Source organism: Platalea leucorodia, assembly GCF_965183815.1.
Source record: "Platalea leucorodia genome assembly, chromosome: 1".
Taxonomy (NCBI): domain Eukaryota; kingdom Metazoa; phylum Chordata; class Aves; order Pelecaniformes; family Threskiornithidae; genus Platalea; species Platalea leucorodia.
The window spans coordinates 167356767-167383408 of NC_138823.1; the positions used below are offsets into that span (position 1 = coordinate 167356767).

The following is a 26642-nucleotide window of genomic DNA, read 5'->3' on the forward strand; positions in this document are numbered from 1 at the left end:
TCAGATGCTTCTCTTGCCCCTAGAGCTCATGCCAGCAAAAGCTCTGCTCCTAAACTCCACAGATCTTCTCAGTGTTCCTAATGTGACTAATTACTGCAGTCACCAGCTGCCCAAAGGAAAAAAAAAAAGGAAAAAAAAAAATCCCCACAGCTGATCTGATTTATTTTAGGTGGTGGTTTGAGGATGGAATGAATTTCAGCTGATTTGTGTACCTAACTACTCAGTGACTATAAGGGAAACTCTGAGTGAATACCTCAGACTGGCAAATCTCATCCTGGATATCCCCAGTTGGCTAGCAAGGCAGGTATTACGTTGGCAAGCACATGTGATGTTTGTTCCTCTCTGTTGACTAATGAGCATCTGCAGAATGAGAGGATGCTGGGGCCAGCGCTGTTCAATATCTTCATCAATGACATAGCGGGATCGAGTGCACCCTCAGCACGTTTGCAGATGGTACTGAGCTGAGCGGTGCAGTTCACACACCTGAGGGACGGGGTGGCACCCAGAGGGACCTGGGCCGGCTGGAGAGGGGGGCCTGGGTGACCCTCATGGGGGTCAACAAGGCCAAGGGCAGGGTCCTGCCCCTGGGTGGGGGCAACCCCCGGTGTCAGCACAGGCTGGGGGATGGGGGGGTGGAGAGCAGCCCTGCCGAGAAGGACTTGGGGGTGCTGGGGGATGGAAAGCTGGCCACGGGCCGGCAATGTGCGCTGGCAGCCCAGCAAGCCAAGTGTCTCCTGGGCTGCATCCCCCGCAGCGCGGGCAGCGGGGCGAGGGAGGGGATTCTGCCCCTCTGCCCCGCTCTGGGGAGACCCCCTGGAGCCCCGCGTCCAGCTCGGGGGTCCTCAGCACGGGAAGGACACGGAGCTGTGGGAGTGGGGCCAGGGGAGGCCACAAAAATGATCAGAGGGATGGAGCACCTCTCTTATGAGGAAAGGCTGAAAGAGATGGGATTGTTCAGCCTGGAGAAGAGAAGGCTCCGGGAAGACGTTATTGCAGCCTTTCAATACTTAAAGGGGGCTTATAAGAAAGACGGGGACAGAATTTTTAGTAGGGCCAATAGCAATAGGCCAAAGGGTAATGGTTTTAAACGAAAAGAGAGTAGATTCAGACTGGATATAAGGCAGAAATTTTTTACAATGAGGGTGGTGAGACACTGGCCCAGGTTGCCCAGAGAGGTGGTCGATGCCCCATCCCTGGAAACATCCAAGGCCAGGCTGGATGGGGCTGTGAGCAACCTGATCTGGCTGAAGATGTCCCTGCTCATGGCAGGGGGGATGGACTGGATGGCCTGGAAAGGTCCCTTCCATGCCAAAGCATTCTATGATGAGAGGTGTTGGGCTGCAAATGGGTGGGCTCATAGCAGAAATTCTTGGTAAAAGATGAGTGAAATGTTGAATATGTGAATCTTGGCGAGTTTTGGCTGCAGTGCTCACTTGGATGAAGTACTTCTAGCACCTCTTATCTACTTTTTCATGGTCCTGAATAGCAGATGCAGAGAATGCACAGAGTAGATTGTGTTGAGCATGTCAAACTGGGCCATACCCTGAATGTACATGTATGTTCCAGGATGCGCAGGAGGGCACAAGGGTTCTGTTGCCTTAGAAAAATAGAGGGCCTACAGATATATATGAAAATAGCCTTATTCAGTCAATCCTCTGTCCTAACAGACATCCCCAGGAGCTGCAGTTTAGGATGTTTAGAGAAAGAGGCAGCTTTTATGGTTGTCACTTTCCAGCTTTTGTCAATCAGCAGTTTAAGACCTTCGTGCATCAGAAATTTGCATCCAGGCTACAGTGTTTAATAGCTACTGATGTATTTGTCTCTTATTAATTTGTCTAATCCTATTTTGAATCCACTGATATGATTTGCTTACATGCATTGTCCTGTTTCTTTTAGACCTTGTTCTCTTCATCTTGTTCCTCCCAGGTCTCAAATTCTGCAAAATTGTGACTAATTAACACCTTTTCCCTGCACCACCCAGTATCTTACAGACACCTCTCATACCAGTATCTCCAGCCCCACCTGTCTCCCAACCCAAAGGATCCAAATCCACTCCGAAGCAGTGGCTACTTCACCAGCAGTAGCTCCCACCCGTTACAAATTCCTGCAGCCCATACCTCAGCACTTCTGAAAATGAAGCCACTTATTTTGCTACCTAGGGATATTCAGATTCCAAAAAGTTGGCATATGCAACTGCTAATGATATTAGCAAGGCCTTCCCACAGTATTTTTCAATCAGGTGTTGAGATTGTTTGTCAAAGAGAAAGTTTTGCCAAGCCAGATCCAAATATGCCTAATATCATGAGTGCATCTGTGTTGCAAAGAAAAATGTTCCTGTGGATTTCTTTTAACCTTTGACAGCCAGGATGGAAAGATGAGTAGTGCAGCATTGTCTTAAGATCAGAAGACCCAGAGCAAGAAAATCAGGTGCATGGTAAAAAGTGGTATTGAGCAGTTAAAAGTGCTCCAGCAGCTGACAGGTCCAAAGCTGCTCCACAGTTTCCAGCTGTGGGTGTCTGCCCTGTCCTATGTACTGTCCCTTGAGCCCAAGACTGAGCCATTTCAGTGTCTGACCCAGCAGCATACTGCTCAATCCTCAGTCCCTGGAGAGCTTTCAGCCTGGCTGACACATTGAAATGTCTCGGCAAGGGGTTAGGCAAGGGATGGAAGGTGGGATCGGGACAGGAGGGGACGACAAGTTCAGAAGTATCAGCCCAGTTTTCCTTAGGTGTTTAATGTGAGTTATTCAGCAGCAAAGGAGCAGCATTGCCAGACTGCATAGTTTTCCTACAAGTCTCCTGAGAATAGATGTCTCCTTCAAGTCAAGAGGATTTAATGAAAATCTCTATTCTTATTCATATATGTGTTCATATACGTTTCAGCCTCCTTGACCAAGGAGAAACACAGAAAGACATGTCCTAAATGTATCTCCTAGCATTTAAGACAGTTTGGGGAGAGGGGAGAGAAGGGGAAGTCGGGTTGGTTTTTTTAAGGGTCTGGCAGGTTTTGGAAATTTAAGACTGGTAAGCAGGGCTCAGGAAAGCTGAAAACCTGGGTTGAGTTCAGAGTTCTGCCCCAGCCGTTCTGCCCAGCTCTGGGCACAGCACTCAGACTTATCTCCCTTTCTGGGAAGTAAAATTTATTTTCTGTGCCTGGCCTGGAGACCACACTCTGGTATGGTCTGGCTGGGAGCTGCCCTACTGGCAGAACACCGCCAAAGGAGCCTGAGCACCAAGCGTGCAAGGGATGAATCATTTGAAATGCCTGAGGTCAGGTTCTGCTCTGGCCACTATAAATCCAGACCAACTCCTCCAGCTTCGGTGGAATCATTCAGGGTTTGTGCAGATATAAATGACAGCAGGATTTGGTCCAGAGGTTTTATGTTTCTAATGAAAGAGTTGAAATGCGGGATATTGCCTTAAATGTGGACAGGCCAAACATCTGGAAAGGGATGGCTTTGTTTTGCATTAACGTTAATGCGGTTTTGAAACCAGCTCCCACTTCTGAACGATTTTTAGCATGGATTTTTTCCAAGGACATGAAAAACTAACTTCTGTTTTACTCACAATCCCCTTATCAGATCTAGCTATCCATCTGTATGTCCGTTACCACACCAGCTGCTCAAACATCCACCGCTCCTCTCTATAGGAGCACACTGGGAAATTGAATCTGAGTTTACTTCTGAGCTGGATTTCATTAACCTCATTATGTCATTTGTAAGTAAGTCTTGCTCGAGAACTGGTTGGCCTTCAACTGGTTTATCTTACTTGCTTTCCAAAATGAATTAACTTGAGTGAAGGAACCTTAATTCTGAATAGCGGTGGTTTTGCGGAGTACAGCAAATTGTCATAACCCCCCTTCAGTTTGTGCTTCAGAGGGATTGAAATGAGCAGGCGCTTCCATGGGCAGGGTCTACAACCTATTGACAGGTTTGCTGCTCATCTGCAGATCACTACTGGCTTCACAAGGTTTTGTATTCTTTCCTTTGCCTGCCTGTACCATGCATCGAGGTTTAGGTCTGCTCCATCCATCAGGATGTGGAGCGCTACCCTAGGTTTTACATTACAGATTTACAGTGGCCAGTCTCACAAGCACAGTCAATATAAGTAAGAAAAAAAGAAAAAAAAAAAGATGTTGCTTTGTATAAAAGAGTACTGCAGCCCTTCTTGCTTACATTATGCTTTTACGAGTGAGTGAGTGCTAAGTTCTGTACAAATCCAGAGAGGCAACATCTGCTCTCATTGTATTTATAGTCTGATTAATCAAGACAGACAAATATTAGGGAAAGAGAGGCAATGAGGAGCGGTGATTTGTCCCAACTTACTACATCACTTAATTCTCTCAGGCTAGTGCCTTACCAACATCCTTAATTCAGGAGCCTTATAAGGCGTTACGTGTGCCTCTTCTGTGCTTTGAACCAGTTTTAGGGTGATCTTGTGGATGAGGATCCCTCCCAGTCCTGACCTCCCCAGGACTCTTCTGCCATGACTGGCAGAGTACCAAGGATGGACCCAAACCTCAAAGGTTTCACAAGGGTGGTCAGATCCTGCAAGGGAGGCTTGCCAGTAGATGGACATAGTCCACAACTTTCCTCACCCCCTTTTATGCCGCAAAGCACAAAGCACCTACAGGGTATGATCTGCATCACCCGTTCAAATCTAGGGCAGAAAATTAATGCAGGAGGTTAAGTACACTGTTCTTTTAGGGGAAAAAAAGCAGGAAAGAACAGAGGCAGTGCCATCCCAGTGTAGCTGGGATGGGTACAGTGAAATTTCCATCCATTCCTGCCAAACTGACCTGGCAGAAAGTTCTTCCTAATCTCAGACTTTATCTGGCAGTGGGACTGGTCCTGGATGTCTGAGCAGGACACACAAGCTAAGTACCCAAGAGGCACAGCAGAAAATTAAAGCAGCCATATTGCATTAGATCAAAGCTCTGTACGCTATAACGACCAAAGCATTCATAGAACAAGCCTTCCCCACGGTCGTACCCTCAGCTTCCTCATGCTAGGAACATGCCAGCTTCATGAAGTAAGAATTTGTTGTTTTTTTTAATGACCAGCAAGTACCTTTGAGGGCCGGGTATCACCACATATCAGCCAGCAGCAAACAGAGGAGGGTAAAACAGGCTCTGGGTAAAGCATCCTCCCTGTCCCCCCTTGTCTTGTCCCTTGACCCCTGGAGATCTTACAGGAGAAGAAATCTAATCTTCCCAGGATGATGCTCACAGACTCTTTTCCCTGAGCCTTCAGTCTTTGGGGGGCAGACGCTGTCAGCTCACAGCCCTGCCTAAGGCAGCTCCCTCTACACATGTTCTTGGATTTAGGTACGATGTCTGTAGAGGCCGATGCCATGTGGCTGAATGCCTGCATGCAGAGGTGGACATAGCACTGCGCTGATGATGGCAGGTTACAATTCTTAAGAGGAGAGGAGTCCTTGGTACATTATTATTTACTAGGATTTTTTTTTTCCTTTTGCAGAGTAGCCTCATCCCTGCAAGCTGGGGCGCACCACCCCAGGGATTGCTACCTTCCTGTGTGTGCATGTGTATGATGTGAGCAATTGCAGCGTGCGCTTCCTTTGCCATGTAACGCAGATGATTCCATGTGGCATCTTGTAAGAGGTGTTGCTTGGGACACTAACTGCTGAGCAAACTGAGATACACAGAGCAAGGCTGGTGGAGGAAACTGCTGATGCAAAGGAGATCTTGCATTCAGATCACCTGCGTCATCTAGGAAGTTTGTGTCCTGCTGCTCTTTGTGTGCTGAGGTGTAACCTCATTTCTCCCCATCACTGCAGGTGGATGCTGATGATGTCATCACCAAAGAGGAGCAGATCTTCCTACTGCTAAAAGCCAAGGCTAAGTGCGAACGACACCTGAAAGCCAAGGTGCCCAAGGTGCATGGTGAGTGTTACACAGCAACCCAGGCTGTATGGCTAGGTCTGGGCCCCTCTCTGCTCTACCCCAGCCCTTCTCCTCAGCCCCATACGCAGAGCTCAGAGCATGTGAGGGAGGCGACTGAAGAAGGCCCAACGTATTGGTTTTTCAGGTTAGGCTATGGGGAAGATTTTTCAGCACAAGGTGTTGGAAAACAAAGTTGTCACAGCCTCTTTCTCCTGCTCCAGAACTCCAGATGCCAAGGGGTCAGGAGGATGCAAGAGTCATGGTCGTGGGCTTACAGCCCTTATCACTATACCCAAAGCCGAGGCAATACACAGGAGCTAGCACCACCAGGCAAAGCATGGGAGATAGCATCAACTATCAGTTCTCCCAAGATCCTGTGCAGCAAGACACCAGTGGTATGGGAAACAAAGCATCCTTCCAACAGCCCTTCTCCTTTTCCCTCCGACATACTCTCTCTCTATTCTCCTCAAAAGGGCCCAAGCTCAGCTAAGCCTCTTTCTTCCACTTCCTTTCTATTTTGGGCTGCAAAATCACTACCAGATGTAGAGCTGGAGGGAGGAGGGAGGGAGAAAGCTCTCTCATGTGGGTAGCGAAGTAATCATCCCCCATTGGTTTCTTTCATCAAATTCACATGTGTTAATTATTGGCATTGGGGCTGTATGCTGAGGCACCCTGCACCCACCCAACTAGTCCTGGGTGGGCGTCCTGTCCCATCATCTCCCTCTGTTGCCTGAGAGAAGGGGACAAGCCAGAATGCCTCTCACCTTCACCGTTGCATCTCGGATATCTCTCTTCCCACAGCCAGCGCTGTGGGAGTACCTGGAGACATCACCAGCAGGGGAAAAGTCCCCAAAGCCAGCTGTGATTTTAGAGCAGAGTTGCCTGCCCACCTGGTATCCCTCTCCTGGTGGAAATGACAGCAAGGGGCCATAAAAGCCCAGCTTTCATTTTATTCCAGGCCTCCGGCTTTACATCAGCCAAAACCTCAAGCCACATCCTCTGTTGCTTCTTTGTCCTGTTCACCCAATGCCCAATTAACACCTCATTAAAAAACATGTGTGCAAAGGCATTTCCTTCTGTTGTACTATAGACCACCTGCCTACCTTGGGATCTGGTGATGTCAACCAGCTGGTCTTTCTCTCACACCCTATTTTCTAACTCTTCTCTATGAGACTGTCAGCATTTAGTATTAATCTGTCTCCTTAATTGTCAGCAGCAGTGTTGGTAGGGCTGGGGAGATGCATATGACTGATAAGCAAATTTTGGGCTCTTTATCATGGTCAGTTTGGTAGAGCAAAGGAATTAAATCACAGGACTTCGTAAACATGCCCTCGGTCCTCTTTTGAGACCTGGGTCTGCGCCTGAGGCCAGCATTAGCTCTGCCATTGACCGGAACAGAAAGAAATCTAATACATTGTCATTTAGATACCTCATGAACCTAAGTCCTGGCTTTGCAAAAAAGATATTCTGAGCTGCTCAGGCAATAAAACTCGGGCTCATTCCTCCATCCTCTATAGCAAATCTCTGTCCAATCCCAAATAGTACAGCCAAGAGGAGGAATCATTTTGATATCAATACTGACAGCAGTATATTCAAGGCTTTAAAAACTCAAGGAAATCATTAGCAATAGGTAGTTAGATCAAATTAATCTGCAAGAGGTCCACTAATCCAAAGGCAGAATGAATTCTGATTTAACTTTTCCCAAGAAACCATTTCTTAAGATGTGAAAGAACTTCCTGTGGCAGCGCATCCATAACACGCCAGAAATTCACTCTAGCGCTTCACAAAGAAGGCAGCAAGTTGCCAGACCATCTCTGAGATGGTCTAAAGAGTCGATGGTTGCAGACAGAGGATTTTGCAATTTGGAAAAGATCTTCTCACTTTGCGAAGGAGCTGCCATCCACAGTTTTTTAAACTGCAGGTGCCCTTGGACACTTGAAATGATAATGTTATGGTGTATTTGTGAACAGACTGACTCAATCTCCATTTTGCAGTGTGTCTGCTCCTTCATGCTGCAGGAGTCAAAGGAGATGGATAGCTTTAGATCCTCTTGTGGGGTGGGGGGTGACAGAACAAAAGGCTATAATCTGCACTGTGTTAGCTTTAATGCAATTAATTTCTTGGCTAAGGCTCGGAAGCTTAGTTTTTCCACAAAGGTTTCAGAGCCCAGGGTTAAAAGTGGTTAGGTCCAGTCCTTTCCTCTTTTGATGATATAGAACCTGGGGCCTGGTGTCTATTTGTGCTAATCACCCAAGGACATATGGGTCTGTGTCCTTCTCAGCCAGATGGAGGACCTCATCCCATTGCCTCTTCCCTCACTACAGACCCAAAACAAAAAGCCTGGGAAGGGCAACATGGTCTTCACAATTAAGATGCACCAGCCTCCACTTGCAGACAATATTTATGGGGGCAAAGTGGTTGTGACGTGGAGCAATATAAATCCTGGGTGGCCACCCCAAGCCTTCAGGCAGTCTCCTGTGATATCACTCAGAGTATTTCTGAGGAGCACCCACCTAGGTGTCAGGAGGACTCTTCTAACTGCCATGGAGGACTTAGGTTGTGTTACCACCCTGCCAGGTCCCCTGTCTGTCTTGTCTTTGGATTTTGTGTGGTGTAGGACAGAGTTGTCCCTCACGATGCATTTGTATTTTGGCTCTGCAAGACCTAACCTTTCTGGGAAGGAAAACACATGATTCTGCAGGCAGGCAGAGGGCTGTGCCCAGCTCCATTTGACCCTCTGTTTGATACTAATGGCAGCCCATGGTGTTGATGTGCCACTATATCTATACTGAGTCTCCCTGCTGGCAATGCAGACTGATGGCCCCCATGTTGGATGCACAAAGGACCTCATCTCTTTGCAAGATCTCCCCCATGGCAGCCAGCTGGGCTCCTTCCTATCTTGACAGCTCCCAGTGCCTCCTGAAAGCAAGACTGGAGACTCAACCCCTGCCCCTGGATTTTATTTTTCTTTTCAGCAGTGTGATGAATAGGTCCCACTCCAAAGGCTGCTTCTGCCAGTGTAGAACAGACTTATTTTATATTAGAGGTGGGGCAAGCCCCACTGAGAAGTATGTTTGCAGATCACAGGGAGCAGCGCACCCCTTGGCCTGAAATGATTTATTGATCTGGCTGGTATTCAAAGGGCAAAAGGGACCAGGCACAGTCTAGCCCCTTTAAAATATAAAAATAAAAATCAAAAACAAAACAAAACAAAACAAAACAACAATGAAAGTAACCACAAAAAGAAAAAATCAGCCCAGGCTCAAGGTATGCAATGCAGGAGGCAGCATACATAGAAGAGAATTGTAGAATCATTTAGCTTGGAAAAGACCTTTAAGATCATTGAGTCCAACCATAAATCTAACACGGCCGAGTCCCACTAAAGCAGGTCCCTACCTGTGTTCCCTACCATATCTACCCATCTTTTAAATACCTCCAGGGATGGGGACTCAACCCCTTCCTTGGGCAGCCTGGGCCAGGGCCTGGCAGCCCTTTCAGTGAAGAAGTTTTTCCTAATATCCAACCTAAACGTCCCCTGGTGCAGCTTGAGGCCGTTACCTCTCGTCCCATTGCTTGTTACTAGGGAGAAGAGACCGACCCCCACCTCGCTACAACCTCCTTTCAGGCAGTTGTAGAGAGCGATAAGGTCTCCCCTCAGCCTCCTCTTCTCCAGACTAAACAACCCCAGCTTCCTCAGCTGCTCCTTGTAAGAGTCCTGCTTCATATCTACCTGTGTTACATTTAGTTTCTAGAAGTCTTCTAAATGGGAGAAACTGTCCCCATGTGGTCGATAAATGGCCATAAGGATCATACATGAGACCCTGGAAAGTTTGCACAATCTGCCCTCTCTGTCCGTAATAAAGCAGAGCTACTCCATGGCATCCTGGAGGACTTCAAGGTCAAACGATCTGCCTTGCAAAAGCGGGGAAGGGAGTATGGTTTCACCTGATGTGACAGTGGCACAGTGAACTTCAGGTGAAGAAGTCACCCATAAAGCAAAAGTCATGGTCATTGGGGCCATTATGAATTTGATCCAAAGTTGTCACGGTGTTGGTGATAATCATGTGCAGCAGAGGTGGATTACTGATGACCTTGAACATCTGAGCTCCTTCTAGAGTTGGTGGACAGAGAGGAGCATCTTTTGGGGTGGCATCTGTCTCCCACCTGTCTCCGGATGTTGATAACAGATTAAATCTAGGATTGCTGATGTAGATGGACCACTTAACACTTACACTGCAGTATGATACGGCTACTGATGACGATGTGATCCCTAGGAGGGTAGCCTACCACTAAGATAGCTTACCTGAATGTGTGGTGGGATCTCTGTCTTCAGAGGTTTTTGAGATTTGGCTAGACAAAGCCATGACTGACCTGACCTCCTGCTGGTTTTGAAGGCTGGAGGTTGGACAAGAGATGTTCAGAGGTCCCTTCCAACAAACATTTCTATGATTAGTCCTGCCCAGGGGATTTAGGATCACAAGCCAACAGCATTGAGGCTCCCTGGGGGGATTGTTTCCTCCCCGTAGACTTCAAGGCTCACTTATCAAAGATTGGTGAGGGCCCAACTACAGTGCAGCAGGTACGGAGGTGGACAAGGAGAGAAGGGAAGGTCTGCATAATTCATCTGTCTTTTACATGGGAAAGAAGAGGAGTTTTGCATATTGTCTCTTTTTTTCTTTTTTTTTTTTTAAATGTTGTTTCCAGTTATCTTGCATGTTCAGATCTGCACTTTCTTTGTCATTCCAAAGAAGGAAAAAGGACAAGCGCACAATGAGGCAGCAATTTTGAGGAGATCATAAGGAAAGCACATTGTACAGTCATCAAAGGATAAGACTTCTTCAGCCTTTCTTACATAGTTTTTTGTGGTGAGGGAAAAGCTTCACATTCATTCAGCTCTGCTTGAAGGAATCTAAAGCTATGTTATTACTTCCCAGAAACAATGCTTTACTGCCTAGCATGTCAAAGGTGAAAAAGGAGATTGAAATCTCTTTCATTAGTTCTGCATCACTATGTCTGAAAGTACCAAAAAGCACTGGTGCAAGAGCTGGATCTCAGCTGCCCAACCTCATGATCTGGTTGTAGAGCCAATATCCTCCTGGGACCGTTGTAGCAGCCTTCAGCATGGAGCAACTCTAACTTTGGGACAACCCTGCAGACAGCCCAGCGGTGTAGGATGTTTGGGAAAGGAAAAAGTTCCTGCTTAAAATTCCTGGCCCAAGTCAACAAAGAGTGGCTTTGGACTTGAGAGTCCCATCTCTCCAGGGAAACTCTTAACCACAGAGGTCATAGGAAGAGAGGCCTTTGACCCCATGGATGTTTTAGAGCTGCTTTGCACTGGATACTTATGCAAGCTTCACAACAAGTGAAGAATGCTGTGCCGCCTGAGGTCTGGCTTTCACATCTCTGCTCTGGTGTTTTGTCCTGCACCCCTCAACACTCAATGTTATGGCTTGTGTCAGAAGAGGACTTTGAGAGACGCATCTGTTGCTATGGGCACGCAGGGATACTTCCTTCTCATGGCTCTCTAACCCATGAGAAATAGCAGGGTGCACTTCTGCAGAAAGCCTCTGCTTCTCCAAGGAGCTTTCTGAGGACCTCTTGCTGCAAACCTGCTCTCATCAACACTTCGAGTTCATATTTGGATTTGAACCAGATTGAATGAAGCTCTGTTTTTCTGCCAGCTCAGAGGCAGCCAGATGGAAGATGTGAGGAGGCAGCAGTAATGACTATTCTCTCAGACAAGGAGAAGATGAAGTCCTGTGGACTCCTAACTGCATGTCACGTCATGAACTGGTCCTACAGGACATCTCTATGGCAAAGGGAAGGAGTGACTTCAGCACAAGCCCATAGCCTTGATAAGACAGCTTGGCTAACGAGGGCCGAGCAGAACTCAGTTATGCTGACAGAGGTGCTAAGGGCCTGCGTGTGTACAGAGGCCAGTTTTCTTAGCACCAAAAAGCATGACTTCATTTGCTATTTCATATTCCCTTTACCATGCAGCTATGGGCAGGGCCACTGGCGCAACTGATTGACCTGAGAAAGAGCCTTTTTGGAGGAGGTTTTTATTTTGCCTGGATCAGCTTCCTGATCTGGTTCATCATGCAGCCACATAAACAAGAGAGCCATCACAGGGAAAGGAGCCGTGCCAGGAAAGAAAGGTGTTCATGTAAGCAGTACTGCATTGAGCATTTACCTGCTGAACATCCGAGGTTTTGAAAACCCAAGCTGACTTATCCCTCATTGCCTTCTCTCCTTGCTCCCATGCAGCCCCACTTCACATCAAGGGGTGTATGCATCCACTTAGTGCTGTCAGATCCTGCCCTGACATCACCCTTGGCCCATGCTTATCCCTGTTCACCAGAAGTTGCCAGATACCACCTGGCAGAGGGCTGCTTGGATCCTGCCTCTGCCTGGGTGTGATTGCAGCCCAGTGCTGTGATTTACTCCACTCCGTAATAGTCAATGATCTGTGTTTTCGGAAGCAGTGAGGGAATTTGGGACACCTTGATTTTTTTTTTTTATTTTTTTTTTAGATAGAAAGAAATATCACGTAAGCTGGCATGAAAGTTTGGTAGGGCTGCTGTCCTCATTCTTGGGAGCTGACGCACAGGGATATTCAACGCCTCACCTCCGATCTCAAAGGAGAGTCTGTGGCAGAGCCAAGATTTGGATTCTCATCTCCTCACTCTTCAGCCAGGGCACAAGCCACAAACCACATTTCCTTTTGTCCTGGAATTCAAGGTGAGGCTACAAAGATTCAAATCCAGGTGGACAGAAACTGATGAAAATCTTTGGACAAATCCTGCTTGACTGAAACTCAAAACTCTCGTCATCGGTCTCGCTTTAAAGCCTCCGGTTTTGTTTTGAAATGAGGAAAACGCATTTCAAACTTCCTGCAGTGCAATGGGTACCTGAGTTCTCCTCCCCTTTTGCCCATCTCATTGCTGAGTCCATTTCATGGGCCAGTTCTTTTCCTGGTATAAACTGGCAGATTCCCATTCAGTTTAGTGAGGGCATTGATTTATGGCAGTCATTGATTTCTCCCACAGTTCAGCATCGCAACTTACTTTTTTCCCCTCTAATATTCATTCAGCCAACATTTTAAAAAGGGAAAAATCTGAATTTCAGAGATATCTGTGGGTCTTAAAAGATGAGACGTAGCCTGGATCAGCACTGAACTGTGATTTTGGGCTGGTATCTGCTGTTCCCTCTCTCACCTTGCAGCTACCCACTCCTAATGCATTTACTTGGCAATTGCAGGCTAGAAATGGCAAATTAACACATGTGAAGTCACTATGGGGGGGACCTGTGAGTCCAGCACCTCTGCTAGCCCCCAAGAGGGGAAATGAGATTTTGAGGAGCAGGTTTCTGTGCATCATTCTTCCAGCACAGACTTGGATTTGGCATGGAAACACACACAAGAACTGGCTCTTTGAGTGGAAAATGTGATCTTGTCTGTGCATGGGCTTCATGAGCTCTTCCCCAGGAAGCAGCCAGCCCAGAAGAGATAGGTACCTCGAATCACACTCCACCATCCTCTGGAAGCAGGAAGACCTTGGTCTCCCATCTGTTCTACTTAGCATTGTCCTTTTCCTTTTGCTGGTTTTTACTGTCTCAGTTTTATTAAATTCACAGTTTTCTTTTCTTCAGCCTGCACAATTATTAGCGAGTGCCATGTGCCTCATGGTGCAGTGCCGAAAGGCAGTAGCTTCCAGAGCAGCTCCTACCAAAGTGACCGGTGGGTGGTTACATTGTTCTCCCAACCAACCTGCACCTTCACAAGCCTGGCCAACACTGGCTTCATCTTTGTGCCAAGGGGCTGATCTTAATGTTGCTCCATCTACTAAAAATGGCCATAAAAACCAGTACAGTAGGCCTAAAACTTGAACTGCATGTTGTGAAAAAAGGAAAGAGTTGATGGGAGTATGGAGAGTAGCGGTGTCCACCCATCTTGTAGAGACCGGAAGGAGATGTTCATTAGAAGGAGACTTCCAGAGGCTGGAAGGGATGTTCACTGTCTTTCTTGGTTTTAACTTTCATCTGATTCCTGGCCCATGCCCTGAAAGATCAGACAATTAGCTGTCAAGTGGAATATTCAAATATTTTATCTGCTACCATGGTTCAAGCAATATCTTGTTCAGCTGAAATAAACCAGATGCAATTTAATTAGATATGTGTCTAAGCTGCATTTCAAGAGTTGAGTTAGGGACTAAGGAGCATTAGGGTGAACAACAGACGTGCCAAGCGTTTCTGGAGAGTGGGAACACGTGGCTGTTACATGTGTGATTGCTGGCAGGGCTGATAGTTCAAAGGAAAGTCCTAGCAAACAAAAAAGTAAAAAATTGATAAAATTCTAAACTTTCTTCAGCAATAATGAACGGCTGTTTATGTGTAAAAACCTCTAAATTCCCTTTTTCCCCTCTAAAAATGTTAACTTTTAGTTTTATGCTAGCTAGCAGAGGGTGAGCCTCCCCTGACAGTGTCATCTGTCCCCTGGCCACCTCCCAGGCATATCTCTGAGCCTGAGGACCTGCCGTGGACTCTGATCCATGGAGGGACATGGGCACAGCCCCACAAGAACCTGTGCCATGGGGAGGCAGGGCTGAGCCAGTCCAGTGTGCTTCTGCGCAGGCCTGTCTCAGGATACGTGCATCATCTGCCACTTTTGGCTAAGGCACTGAGGGACGGAGACCCAAAATATTACAACAAAAAAAACCCAAAAACCTGTCCCCACAAGCCTTTGGCTTCCTTCCTTCTTTTCTCTCTTTTTTCTCCCCCTCTTTTTCTTTAAATTTAGTCTCTAGATGAAAGCCTTTCGGAAAGAACAGGAAACCCTGAAATTTCTCTTCTACGTACACAAATATTACATTTCAGCCATGGTGGGCAGCCTGATGCCACCCCAAAGTTAAACCTGGAAGGGGATGAAGTGAAATTCCCAGCCATAAGCCATCAGACCTGATTTTTTTTTTTTTCACCCATGAATTAAAAGCCTGTCTTTCCCTGGTTTGGAAAAGGAGATGGGACATTTTGTGGGGGAAGAGAGATTTTTACACAAACCTGTTATTAGCAAAGGCCATCGGCAATCCTTTCTCAGAGTCCTAGGTGTTGCAGCTTGCCTCAAAATGCCTTGTTTTTTTAATAAATAAACCTATTTGCTAGGGAAAAGAGGTTATTTTTAGTTGAGAAGCCACGTGTATTTACCTAAGGTGTGTGGGTTGTGCATCTGAGTTTATGGCTCCATTGTCCCTAAAGGACCTATACCCAAGCCCAGGCTCTCTCTGGGCTTGCAGAAGCCCAGGATCTGCTCCTGGTTTTCTCTCCAGAGGCTCAAGCACCATCCCCTGATCATCCAGCCTGCCAGGGTCTCCTCAGAAGTTGTGAGTAACCTCAGGTGTTTTAGAAGTTAAGGGAGACAAAGGCATCCAGGGCACTCAGGATTTGCCCTAAGCACCCGAGACCTCTATAAACCCATATCTTCTCCTGCTCTTTCTATCTTCTCCCTGTTTCTGTTCTCAGTCCTTGTGGCTCAACAATGCAGGGCCAGAGCATTGGCCCAAATACTGTCCTGCAAACAACCAAACCGTCCCTTGTTAGCATGCTCCCAGCACAGTTTTGGCCTGGGATGGCCTGGGACACCATCTGGCGGCCAGCATGGACCAGGAGATCTTTCAAGATGGCAGCACAGACAAGACTGTTCTTCTGGGGCATGCATGAGAGGGAGTTCAGAATCTTGCATATGAGCCATGCTGGATTTGAGGGTCCTGAAAATGGGCTATGGTCTGTTATATTGACTAGAACCGATGTAATCAGTGAGTCTTGGTCACACCTGGGGTTTCTTATTGCATCTGTGGTTCTGGGATGGGTCAAAAGAGCACTGAAACCCTACAGAGAGATATCATCTCCCACCCAACCCATCTACCACAGGTACCATTCATGTCAGCAGACTGTGATGACTAGCAAGGGCTTGCAGCTCTTCACAGCTGGCGACTTGCCAGTCATGCCTGAATTAGAGCTAGCAAGAGATAGGAAATACCAACAGCTGCCCTCTACCTGCAAAGGTTTCTGCGCCAAGAGGTTCCAATCCTATTGAGAAATGTCTGCTGAGCACCTATATAGGTCTTGCAATGCACAGGAGGAATAGGTCTCAGGAGTTATGATAGGCATAAACGATCCATGTGTTAGATATGTAAAGTAACACGGAGAAAGGGTGAAAAACAGTACCTAGGATGGCTAAACTGCAATACTAATTATCAACCTTATTTCTATGCTTATTTTAATGATATGACCAATACTACCCCCTCTCAGAGGGAGATCTGGAGGGTTTTGGAAGGACTAAATGTACTGGAATGAGGAAAGAAGGATGCCTGGGCTGAGTCAGGCCAGCAGTGGCAGGTCGGGTGTTGTCAGATGGGACATCAAAGGTGATATTTCTTCTTTTGGGTTGTGAGCGCAGTGAGTGGACAGGCAGCATGTGAAATGGGCTAGTGATGTCAGGGTAGCCAGCTTTCTGGAGCTGTGTCATGCTAGTAATTGTCTGGTAGCACTCATAATCTTGTGACTTTCCCATTCTGCCTTGGGGTAGGTAAAGACACATTGTGACTTGGAACAGCCCCCGGCCCATGTGTCCTTCCCTTCCAAAGTCCAGTTCCTCCAGGGCTGAGCATGCAAGGGGTATTTTGCCCGCTAAACACTGGTGTGCAGACCAGCAAAGGTCTCTGAGTAGTAACAGGCAGAACCTACATCCATCCGTCCGCTCTCCTCACCCTCCCCTCATGCTGGCCAGCACACAGTACCCATACACACACAGAGATGTTCAGAGATGCGTGCACTGGCACAGGACACGCTGCACACAACTCCGCTGAGAGACGCCGCAGCACTGTGTCCCCAGCTACCCATGCAATGCCCTTGGATGCATGTGGAGCATCTTTCCCGACAGACTCATGCTCCCCCTGCATTGCACAGCGCAGGTCAACGACCATACACACCTCTTCCTACAGACGTACCACCTACAGATCTATACCTATACATATGCAGGCACTCATACACGCATGCTCTGACAGCCAGATTTGAAATGCATCTGCAACACCAAACACCCCCATACAGAGGCACTGGCCCTCCAAGCCTCCCTTTCCCCCCCTCCTGTCCCAAAATGCTGGGTCATTTTTTTTTTGGTTGCTCCTCCCTGCCTGTTTCCAATCCACCAAATGTCCTTCCCGTAATAGAGTGACCACAATTGCACACCGTATTCCAAATGTGGTCTCCCTGGTGCCTTGCACGGTGCCAGAATAAGTTGGGCTGATTTATATTCCATACCCCTAGATAAACACCTCGAGACCGTGTTTGCATTTATCCAGCTGCCAAGCAGCCTCGCAGATGGTTTTAATGTGTTCTCCACATGCATGTACCACTTGCACAGAAATCGGAATTGAGACCGGGGGGAAGGAAAGGAGGGAGGAGGCAAGGGAAAAGTAGCAGGCAGGAGAGAATAGCCCTCATTGCACCCTGGGGATACAGTCTAAGCAGTGAGCAGGCACGGCCCAAATATGGCTCTCCTTTCCTCTCTCTTCCACCAAAGCAACCTGCAGCATGCTGGGATTTCTGACTAGGCTCAGGTGGACAAGCAGAAATGAAGAAAGAGCAAAATGAGAGATGCATGTGGCACAACCCTTTCACAAAGCACTCTGTGACTGGCCTTTCCACCTTCAAAAGACAAGTCCCGCGGCAATGACACCAAACAGCGTTTGAATACCATAATGACTAGAATTTCCATGCCCTGAGATTTCAACCCTCAAGGGCTAAGGAGAGCTGCAAGGCACATCTGTTCTAAAACTACGGTAATCTGTGCTACTATAACTACTCTGTAGTACGGTACTACTGTAAGGGAGTATTCATGACAGTCCAAGCAACGGTGAGATGAATGGGTACACTATAATAGTAACCTTCAGACTCCTCAGGCACCGAGACACACACCCTGCCTGGAGGATTTTACAGTCTAGCCTTAGAAGATGGGCAAAGATGGTCTGTGATAAAATGGCATGCAGATGCAGAGGAGTAAATCAGATTTTCTGACTTATACCTGGCAGGTACATACCGCCCTATTGTAACTGATATTAGAGGAACATGTCATTCAGTGCCTTTTGATGAGGTGCTGGTAACTTCTAGTTAGATGGTGAACTGAGGTGTTTCCACATGCCTCATCTTCTCAAAGTGCTTATTTCGTGGTGGTGGTATGTCCTCTGCAGAGCTGGATGAGGAGGAGCTGTCTGCTGGTGACTTGCGTCCCTGCCCCAGCACAGCCATGGGAAGGCAGTGGGTGAAAACAGCATTTAGTATCATCTCTCCCAACACACGTCCCTCAGACTGAAGTCCATGTTTCAATGGGGGCTTTGTTTCCTGAACCCTTTGGGCTGCCTTCAGCTGAAGCTGAGGACTTGAGTGGGCTGAGAAATAAAAAACAGCCTCATAGGAAATGCATCAGGAAAGTAGAGGAGGTGACCCTTACTGGTGCGGGTAGGTAGTGGTGGAAAGAGAGGCTGAGCTCTGCTGTGGCTTAGCTTGTCTTGAGGCAGTGATGATCTGGGTGTCTCAAGACCAAGAGATGAGAGCACAATTACATACAGGAGCTGTGTTGGCATCTTTGTACCTGGGAAAGAAGGAAGGAGTAATCTGGACTGTTTTGGAATTTCTCTTGTCCTTGGAAGTGGTTGCCTCCCGTGTAAGATGATTTCTGAGATCTGGAGTGGAGGTAGGGAGCCAGCTGGAAAATTGAGGTGTCTTTGGGAAGCACAAATGACTCTGCCGACCATGAGACAGCAGCATACAGGATACTGAAGTAGGATGAAGAGGCACTGACCTGTCCCGGCGCAAGGATGGCAGCAGAACCCAGGAGTGCTACACGCAGAGGAAGCAGTGAGTAGTGACATGGTGCTCTCCTCCTAGCCCCATTAATGCCACAGCCTCCATTTGCTCTAATGATACCATCTTAAAATCACTGAGGGACATGAAACTAACTGACCTCATCCAAAACATGACATGATGTGAAGAACAGAAGCTCTCTCTTAATTTCCAGTATAAACTTTGTTCACTGCCAGTTTACCCCTGTTTATTTTTGCATCGTTTTCCACTTTTGTAGCTCATCTCCATTCATACTTCTTACCAATAGGATAAGAAAAACCTTCTTTCTCATTCTCCCTTGTTGGATTAAGGAGACCAAGCCTTTTATTCTCCTCCAGGGCCACCAACGAAATCTTCCCACCATGCCAGTCCTTCCCTATTGCTGGAAGATTTTTTCTTTCTGTTCCTTTTCAACAAGGGAACTTAGGAGCTTTTTCCCAGAGAGGTTATTTGTTTGACCAGTAGCAAGGATGTCTCAGGACCTGTGAAGCCCCTTCTAACAAATGACTATGGGATGAAGAACCAAAATAAGTCTTAGAAGACAAAGCTTCAACTCCTGCCTCAGCAGTTGACTTTTACCAAGCTCACTTACCTGCCTGTGTTAGGTTTGTAGTCAGGGAGTGTGGTGGTCACCGATCCTCACTTCTCCACAAGTACAGTCGCCCTGTCTCCCTGAACTCATATCAAACTACGGAGACAGAAAGGGAGACACCAGGATGAGGCATCTGCGAAGTCTCTGGAGCAGAAAAAGGTCTTGCCCCACTTCCAGCTACTCATGTTGTCCTGCAAGATTAACTTCTTCAGCACTGAAGTGGTTGGTGATGTCCTCTAAACATGAGAAATTCAAGTGCAATTCCCACCTTCCCTGTCTCCATCCATGAGAGTTACAGCTCTGAATTTGGAGGAGCTTCACACACGTACATACATGCCTGAGAGAGAAGCAATATGCTCTTCAGCGTTGCCTGAATGACTGATACACATCCAAGACACCTAGGATGTCGGATATGTATGAGATTTACTTGTTTTCTTAAAAGTTTATGAATTCCTTTTGACTTACATCTCCAGCGAATCCTACTATTTCTTCCAAGGAAAGAAACGTTTTGCATTCCCAGTTCACCTGGAACATGCGATTTCGTGTCCCAAACCTACCCACCTGTATCAATCCAAGCGGCATATTTGAACCCTCAAACTATTTTTCACCAAAAAAATTAATTTTTCAAGAGCTTTTCAATCAGCATTTAGAATGAACTGCATCCCATCTGATTATCTATGCTTCTAAATATTGTTACCAGTGTCTCAGGAGAGACTGACCTATTTTTAGCATGCCAAAAGCACACTACTTGCAGGTGGTGGATTTTTTTTCCCTGATGACAGCTTATAAAAGAGATTGTAAAAATGGATTTTATTTTTTATTTTAAAGTATAGCCATCAGGAAAAATTGTTGGCTTGTGGATTTTTTTTATTGTTTTCCTGAAACTCCTCACCATTTTTCAGATTTCTTCTTGTAATTCAGTGTAGATCTCCTTTGAGAAATGACTGGGAGAAAAGGAAAACAACAGAGAGAAGCCAAGTTGTTAGTACTGTTAATATTTTTATAAACCAAGAAAAAAATATTTTTTTGGAGGAAATACTTGGGAAAACAAACAAAGAAAAGTCTTGTTTGGATTCCAGCACAATATCAATGTCATATATGTTGTTTTCTCTCCCCGTTTTATCATCACCTCAGTTAAGTGACCTCTAGATTGAGTAAAACAGGAGAAAGCTGGAGGCAGAAGGTGCAGAATTTGGTCCCAGTTATCACATTGGTGGTCTCAAGCCAAAGAAAATTAATGGTAAAAGTGCCACATGGCTGTGCAGACCAGAGGAGACGGGGTGGAGTGAGGGAGGAAGGAAGGGATGTGGGAATCATAGAATGCTTTGGGTTGGAAGGGACCTTTAAAGGTCATCCAGTCCAACCCCCCTGCAATGAGCAGGGACATCTTCAACTGGATCAGGTTGCTCAGAGCCCCGTCCAGCCTGGCCTTGAATGTCTCCAAGGATGGGGCATCTCCCACCTCTCTGGGCAACCTGGGCCAGTGTTTCACCACCCTCACTGTAAAAAAATTCTTCCTTATCTATCTATCTTCTTATTTTTTTCTTATCTAGTCTGAATCTACCCTCTTTTAGATTAAAACCGTTACCCCTTCTCCAATCAGGAGGTCGATGGTTTGTGTCCTTAGATGGGCGGAATGGAGGTTTTAAAGATAGGAGTGAGAGAAGGATGGTGAGGCTCCTGTCTGGGACAACAGGCACGACACAGAGGGGAGAAACAGCTTCTGGCTGCATTAAAACCCAGGAATGTGGCTCCAACAGTCACAAAGTGTGGCTGGTCCTGACGTCAGTCAATATTTCCATTTGAAAAATGTTTTCCAAGAGTTTCAGTCAATGTAGGAACTTCTCAATTCTTTCTGCAACCAGGAGGTCCAGAGGCACCTGGCTTGACCTGTGGATGTTTCCCCCAGCTTTCCTCTACCACAGACCAATAACTGCAGTCCTTCTTCCCTACCCAACTCCTCTGTGTGCCCATGGTGCCCTGGATTGGCAAGAAACAGCCATGTTGTGCTTAATTTTAAGCTATGTACGTGCCAGTTGGCTGGTCAGTCAGCAAAGGCTGGTTGGCCTGGTGGCAGCTGCCAAATGTTCACCTGCCCTTCCCTCTACTAATCATCAATCACCACAAAATTTGCAGGAAGGAAATGATGATTGAGATGTCTTACATCTCCTTCAAATTTGGCTGAAATGGGTTTTCCAAGCATGGAGCAGGGAGACAGAGGCAGGGGATGATGGAGAGGAGGTTGAAGAGGTTTCTCTGTGTTGTGACAGTTCATGATAACGACAACAGATTCATTTGTGTCTTTTCTTGGGAGACTCGGATGCTTTCTGAAGGTCAAATCCCACCAGATCCTTACCGGTTTTAATGAATCGATTCCATGGGTCAATGTACAAAGGCACAGAAAGATTTCAGATGCACTGAGAGGCAGCAAAGGTGATCTTTTTTTCAAATTTCTGGGGCAGCTGATGGCTCCCCAAATTGTCTACATGATAAAGCAGCAGTCCAGAGGTGTCCCAACACCAGCTTGCACTGCGTTTCCTACACAGAACCTTCAACCCAATGCTTTTTGGGAGGATTGTGGGGATCAAAGTACCCAAAAAGAAATAATTACATTCTCTGTTATCCAGAAAGCATCGATTTTCTTTTGAATGAGCCCATTGCAAATGTGTGTGTGTGTATGTTTACAGCATGAGGAGGATGTACCCACCAGATACTTTTCCACATTAATATTTTCTGGACAAATACTGCAGTATGATACTAAATGAAGCTACTTATAAGTGAAGGCTGACCTTTGCAAGTTGTTCTGAAGATCTTAGAAAAGCTGAAGGTTTTTCTCACAGCATTTCAGAACATGACATTCAGATGATTTTTTTCTCCTCGATGTTGTTTCTCCACAACACTCATTTTAAAGTTTATTTATTTTGTAAAAAGAATTTGTTTTATTTTAAGTAAGACCACTTTGAGTGCTAAATGAAATCTTTATTTACTTTCTTGTCTGCAAAAAAACCTCAGAGACAATAACATTTTGTCCTAATCCAAATTTTGTGGGGCACTTTTTTTTCCTTTTTCTTTTGATCCTTCCAGAGAAATGAAAAATAAATAAACTCGTTTTCACAGTGTAAGTAATCCTGCAACACAATGAGCCAAAGGGAAGGGCTTTCCCAGTTTTCATGAATAGGAAGTCTAGTATTATTCTTCCTCTAATGTAACTGGAAGCAGAGAAAATGCAATAAACTTCTTCTTCCTTTTTATCACACCGATGCTGAGGAATTTTAGCTCCTCTACCCTCACTCCCAGTTAATGCTGTAGAAGATAAGCAGTGATTAGTCTGGTCCTTTTCATCAGCACTGAATTAAAGATAAGAAATCATCTGTTAAGCGATGAGTTTTTCTGCTGTTTTTCGTGTCCTAAAATAACAGCAAACTGAATTGATCACTGTCAGCTCCAACCCCAGAGGGCACTACACCAGCCAAAGGTCTTTAAAGCAATCCTGGATTCTTATTTAATCTTGTGAAAGCACATTCATTATAAAGGATAAGTTACTGTTTGGTTGAAAGATTGCTAAGGCACTAGCTTTGATATTAATGAAACATGCTGAGATCTTGGCCATGCTTATCATTTCTTTACTAGCAGAGCTCTTTTGCAGATAAGAGCAGGCTGTTCCATTTTGTTTTGATTTGCACGTAACTCCTCTCTGTCAGACACTTTATGTGATGTTGATAAACTCCTTCACGGGCTGCCATCGGTATGGAGTGCAGATGCTGCTCTGAAAGCAGAGCTGAGGCAGATTCACAGGTTTTTGCTTTTCACTTCAAATACTCTACCGCAGCTGGATTTTAACTGATGGGTGCAGTTAATACAGCCCAACACAAAGATGTATGTAAGCACCAGATTAGATTTGGGTGCATAGTCCTTCCTCAGGGACTGGAAATGCAGCCCACATTGAACATCCACATCTGAATGGGGACGTGCTCCCTTCTGGGACTGGGAGCTTATGGATCAAAAGCTGCAGAAATGGGTGGTTGACAAGCTGGAAGGATGTAAGATGTGGGGAACAGGGTTTGTCTTCCCTCTTTTTAAAGCAGTGTTGAAAATGAGGTCAATTCCCACAGCTTTCAAGAAGCCGGGAGGATTTCTCAGCCCTTCTAAATATGGATGAGTTCTGGCTTTGTCCCTCGCAGACTGAATGAACAGACGATGAGGAAGATGAGACTGCTGTGAGGGTGGGCATCCCATGTCCCAGGGCAGTCCACCTCCATCGCTGGTATCTCAGCTGCTTCAGAGGCTGGTGGCAAACCCCGCGGGCTGCAGAGCTCCTCCATGACCCTCTCAGCCTACTTGCTCATGTAGGACACGATGCTGGAGCCATTGAATGATGGGCTGGCACCTCTGTGAAGAGAGAAACGAAACTTCTCATGATGACAGGTCGATGGGAGACCTGTTTAATTACTTCTCAACTTTTGGAGAATTGCAAAATGACAATTAAAGAACTTTAAATATATATTTATATACTTGCCAATTTTCAAAAAAAAAGATTTTAGGAAAAAAGGTAGACATAAAACATGGGAAAGGACTTTTTTCTTGGTTTGTATCTCTACTTTTCCTTGCACTTAGCACATAAATCACAGATATCTGCAAATAAACTAACATACACAGAGGCAAGAGGGAGACCTGTGTATGGGGGGAGGCAGGATTGCTCCTTCAGGGCTATTTTAGTTTTCTTCAATAAACAAAAAGGGAGAACAAGGACGATTTACAGAAAAATCCTGTAACAACCGCCCCACCACTCCCTTCTGAAACGGTTAGGTTAGGAACGGTTAGGAAGCAGCAGTGAGCCTAGCAAAGTTGTACAACAGAGAGCGAGAAACAGTTCCCAGGATATTTGCATTCCTAAGGCAACGGGGCTCATGTGGTTTCTCCACCTGCCCATTCTCTTTCTGCTCCTTTTCTGAAAACCTGTGACTGAGCAAAGGGCAGAAATCCAAAACAGTGAGTAAGCAGGGGGGAAAGCTGGGAAAACTCAACTATTGTATGCTGTGCTTGGGAGCGGGCGAGTGGTCAATCAGCGTGCGTGCACTGCCAGCCGATTAGCATGGGCACGGCTCCAAATCAATCAGTGCATGACCTGCATCTTGCCCCATGATGACATCACAGGGAAATGGGAGGGGGAGGAGGGGAGAGGGAAGCTGGGACTAGTGACGTCATAGGCGAAAAGAACGTCAGATGGGAAAGGGTGCAAATCTTTAGGAAACAGAAATTCCATCATTTCACTCCTTGTGGAGCAAGGTAATGAAATATTCTCTATTTATGGTTAGAAATATTGCCACAGACACCCCTCTATAGATTCTTGCTAGTCTTAGTGCTACTTAAGAGCACACCCAAATTCAGGCACACAAGCACATCTGAGAAAGCAGTAAAGCGTCGCTGCGTCGCATAGCACTGGCTGATGTAAATAATGACTTAAAATTACAGCTGAATTTGGATTAATGGTCTGTAGGTATTAAATCACAGCCAGTCTACTCTGTGGGCATGAGTACCTTTCAGGGAAGCCTGAACTGGTAGCTTTGAGCCTCACAATAATGTAGCCTAATCTAGCTCCTTGGTAGCCTAGGCTCAAACCTGTGCTGCCATATCAAGGCTATACCCAGCCAAGCTCCCTTGGGCATCTCCAGGTTGCCCACCAGTCTACAGAGTCCTGAATGCTCAAGTCCTCCTGTTCTCCACTCTGCTCTCCTGCCCCATTTTCATTTCTTCCAGCCCACAAGGGAAAGCAACTTTCCAGAATCATTGACCCCTCTCAGAGAGTGCTCAACTATTATCCCATGTCTGACCGTGTCCTTCTGAAATAAAACCTGGGAGAAGCTGCACCTTCTGGAGCTAAATACGAAGAAGAAAATTGCAATGATGCCTAAGAGCAGCTTTCTCGAATTGAGTGTTGCTGGCTTTTTCATGGAGAGCCCTCTCAAAACGATGGGGCATTAGTGTCACCTCGGCAGGTCCAGTGACTCTTCTTTATCTTTGTGTCTTCCACAGATGGCTTTTGTCTTCCTGAGTGGGATGGTATTGTCTGCTGGCCTGAAGGCGTGCCAGGCAAAGTGGTGGCTATGCCATGTCCCGAGTACATCTATGACTTCAATCACAAAGGTAGGTGTTGTCCTCAGCAAGCAGAGGCCTGGGAGTCAGAAAATTAGAAATCCCCTTTAGCATCCTTTTTTTATCACATGGTGACTCCCTTCCAAGCAGGAGTAAAGCCAGGGAAAAGGAAGTAAAGAAACAGCCATTATTTTTTTATGCTGGAAGAAAAGCTCTGTTTTAACCTAAACAATGACAAGTTTCCCACCTGCCCCGCCCAGACTGTAATGGGGCATTATAAGCATCGATTACATGCTTATAGGTGGGTAGCCTTGCAGCGTTACAAACCTGTATTTGTTTGACACCACAAACTTTGCGTAGCAATAGAAACCCGCAAATTTTTCCAAATTATATTCTTCACTTCATGGGTTGGTTAATTCTAGCCCCTGATTTCTGCCCAGACCCCTACAGTGGGTATCTGAGAACAGCACTGGTAACCAGAACATGTGAATTCCTCCCTATCTCACTTGCCCTCAGGCAGCACATTTCTTGTCTTGCTTGTGGTGCCACAAAGTCTGTGCATGTTTTCAGAAGCAATTGAAGTACACTCACTCCTCAGTGTATTTTCAAAGCTAAAGCATTCTCTTTTCTCAGGCAACACTGTGCACCCAATGACTAACAAATTAGAGAATGAAGACTGTGTGTTCCCACCAGAGAGCTGACGCTGTTTTCAGAAAACAAGTAATGATATTCCAGTGCACCCTGGTTGTACATAGTCTGTCCTGTCTTTTCCATAAGGAACTGTGAGCAGAGCCAGCTTAACCCCTGGCTGATCACCTCTCACAGAGACCCCTGCACGTACACTTCACATTAGAGGCCAAGAGGAACAGGCAATCCATCCCTTTTTTCTCCATAACCCAACATGGCATGGATTCCCCACCTCACTGATGTCCGCTGATCAAGTCAGCTAAGGTAGGAGTCAGATTAAGACCCTTAGATGCAGATGTGTCTATAAGCTCTCCCTCTGTAGTTACACGACAGATAGATCTGTTGACTAGTTTCATCCCTGTTAATTGTAATGGGACTTTTTACACACAGCCCACGCAATGATACCCTCACACAGACATCTGAAGATGGCTGTTTTCATCTGCCAGCTGAATTCTGTGGTGAAACCTTGCCT

General features: G+C 46.2%; 1 protein-coding gene across 1 annotated transcript in view; it reads left to right on the forward strand.

Moving 5' to 3' along the window:
* Nucleotides 1–26642, forward strand: part of PTH1R (parathyroid hormone 1 receptor) — a 122098-nt gene that overhangs the window by 60645 nt on the left and 34811 nt on the right. Inside the window, exons 2-3 of the mRNA XM_082330221.1 lie at nt 5799–5904; nt 25424–25534. Coding sequence (XP_082186347.1) covers nt 5799–5904; nt 25424–25534 — 217 coding nt within the window. The remainder of the gene's footprint in view (nt 1–5798; nt 5905–25423; nt 25535–26642) is intronic.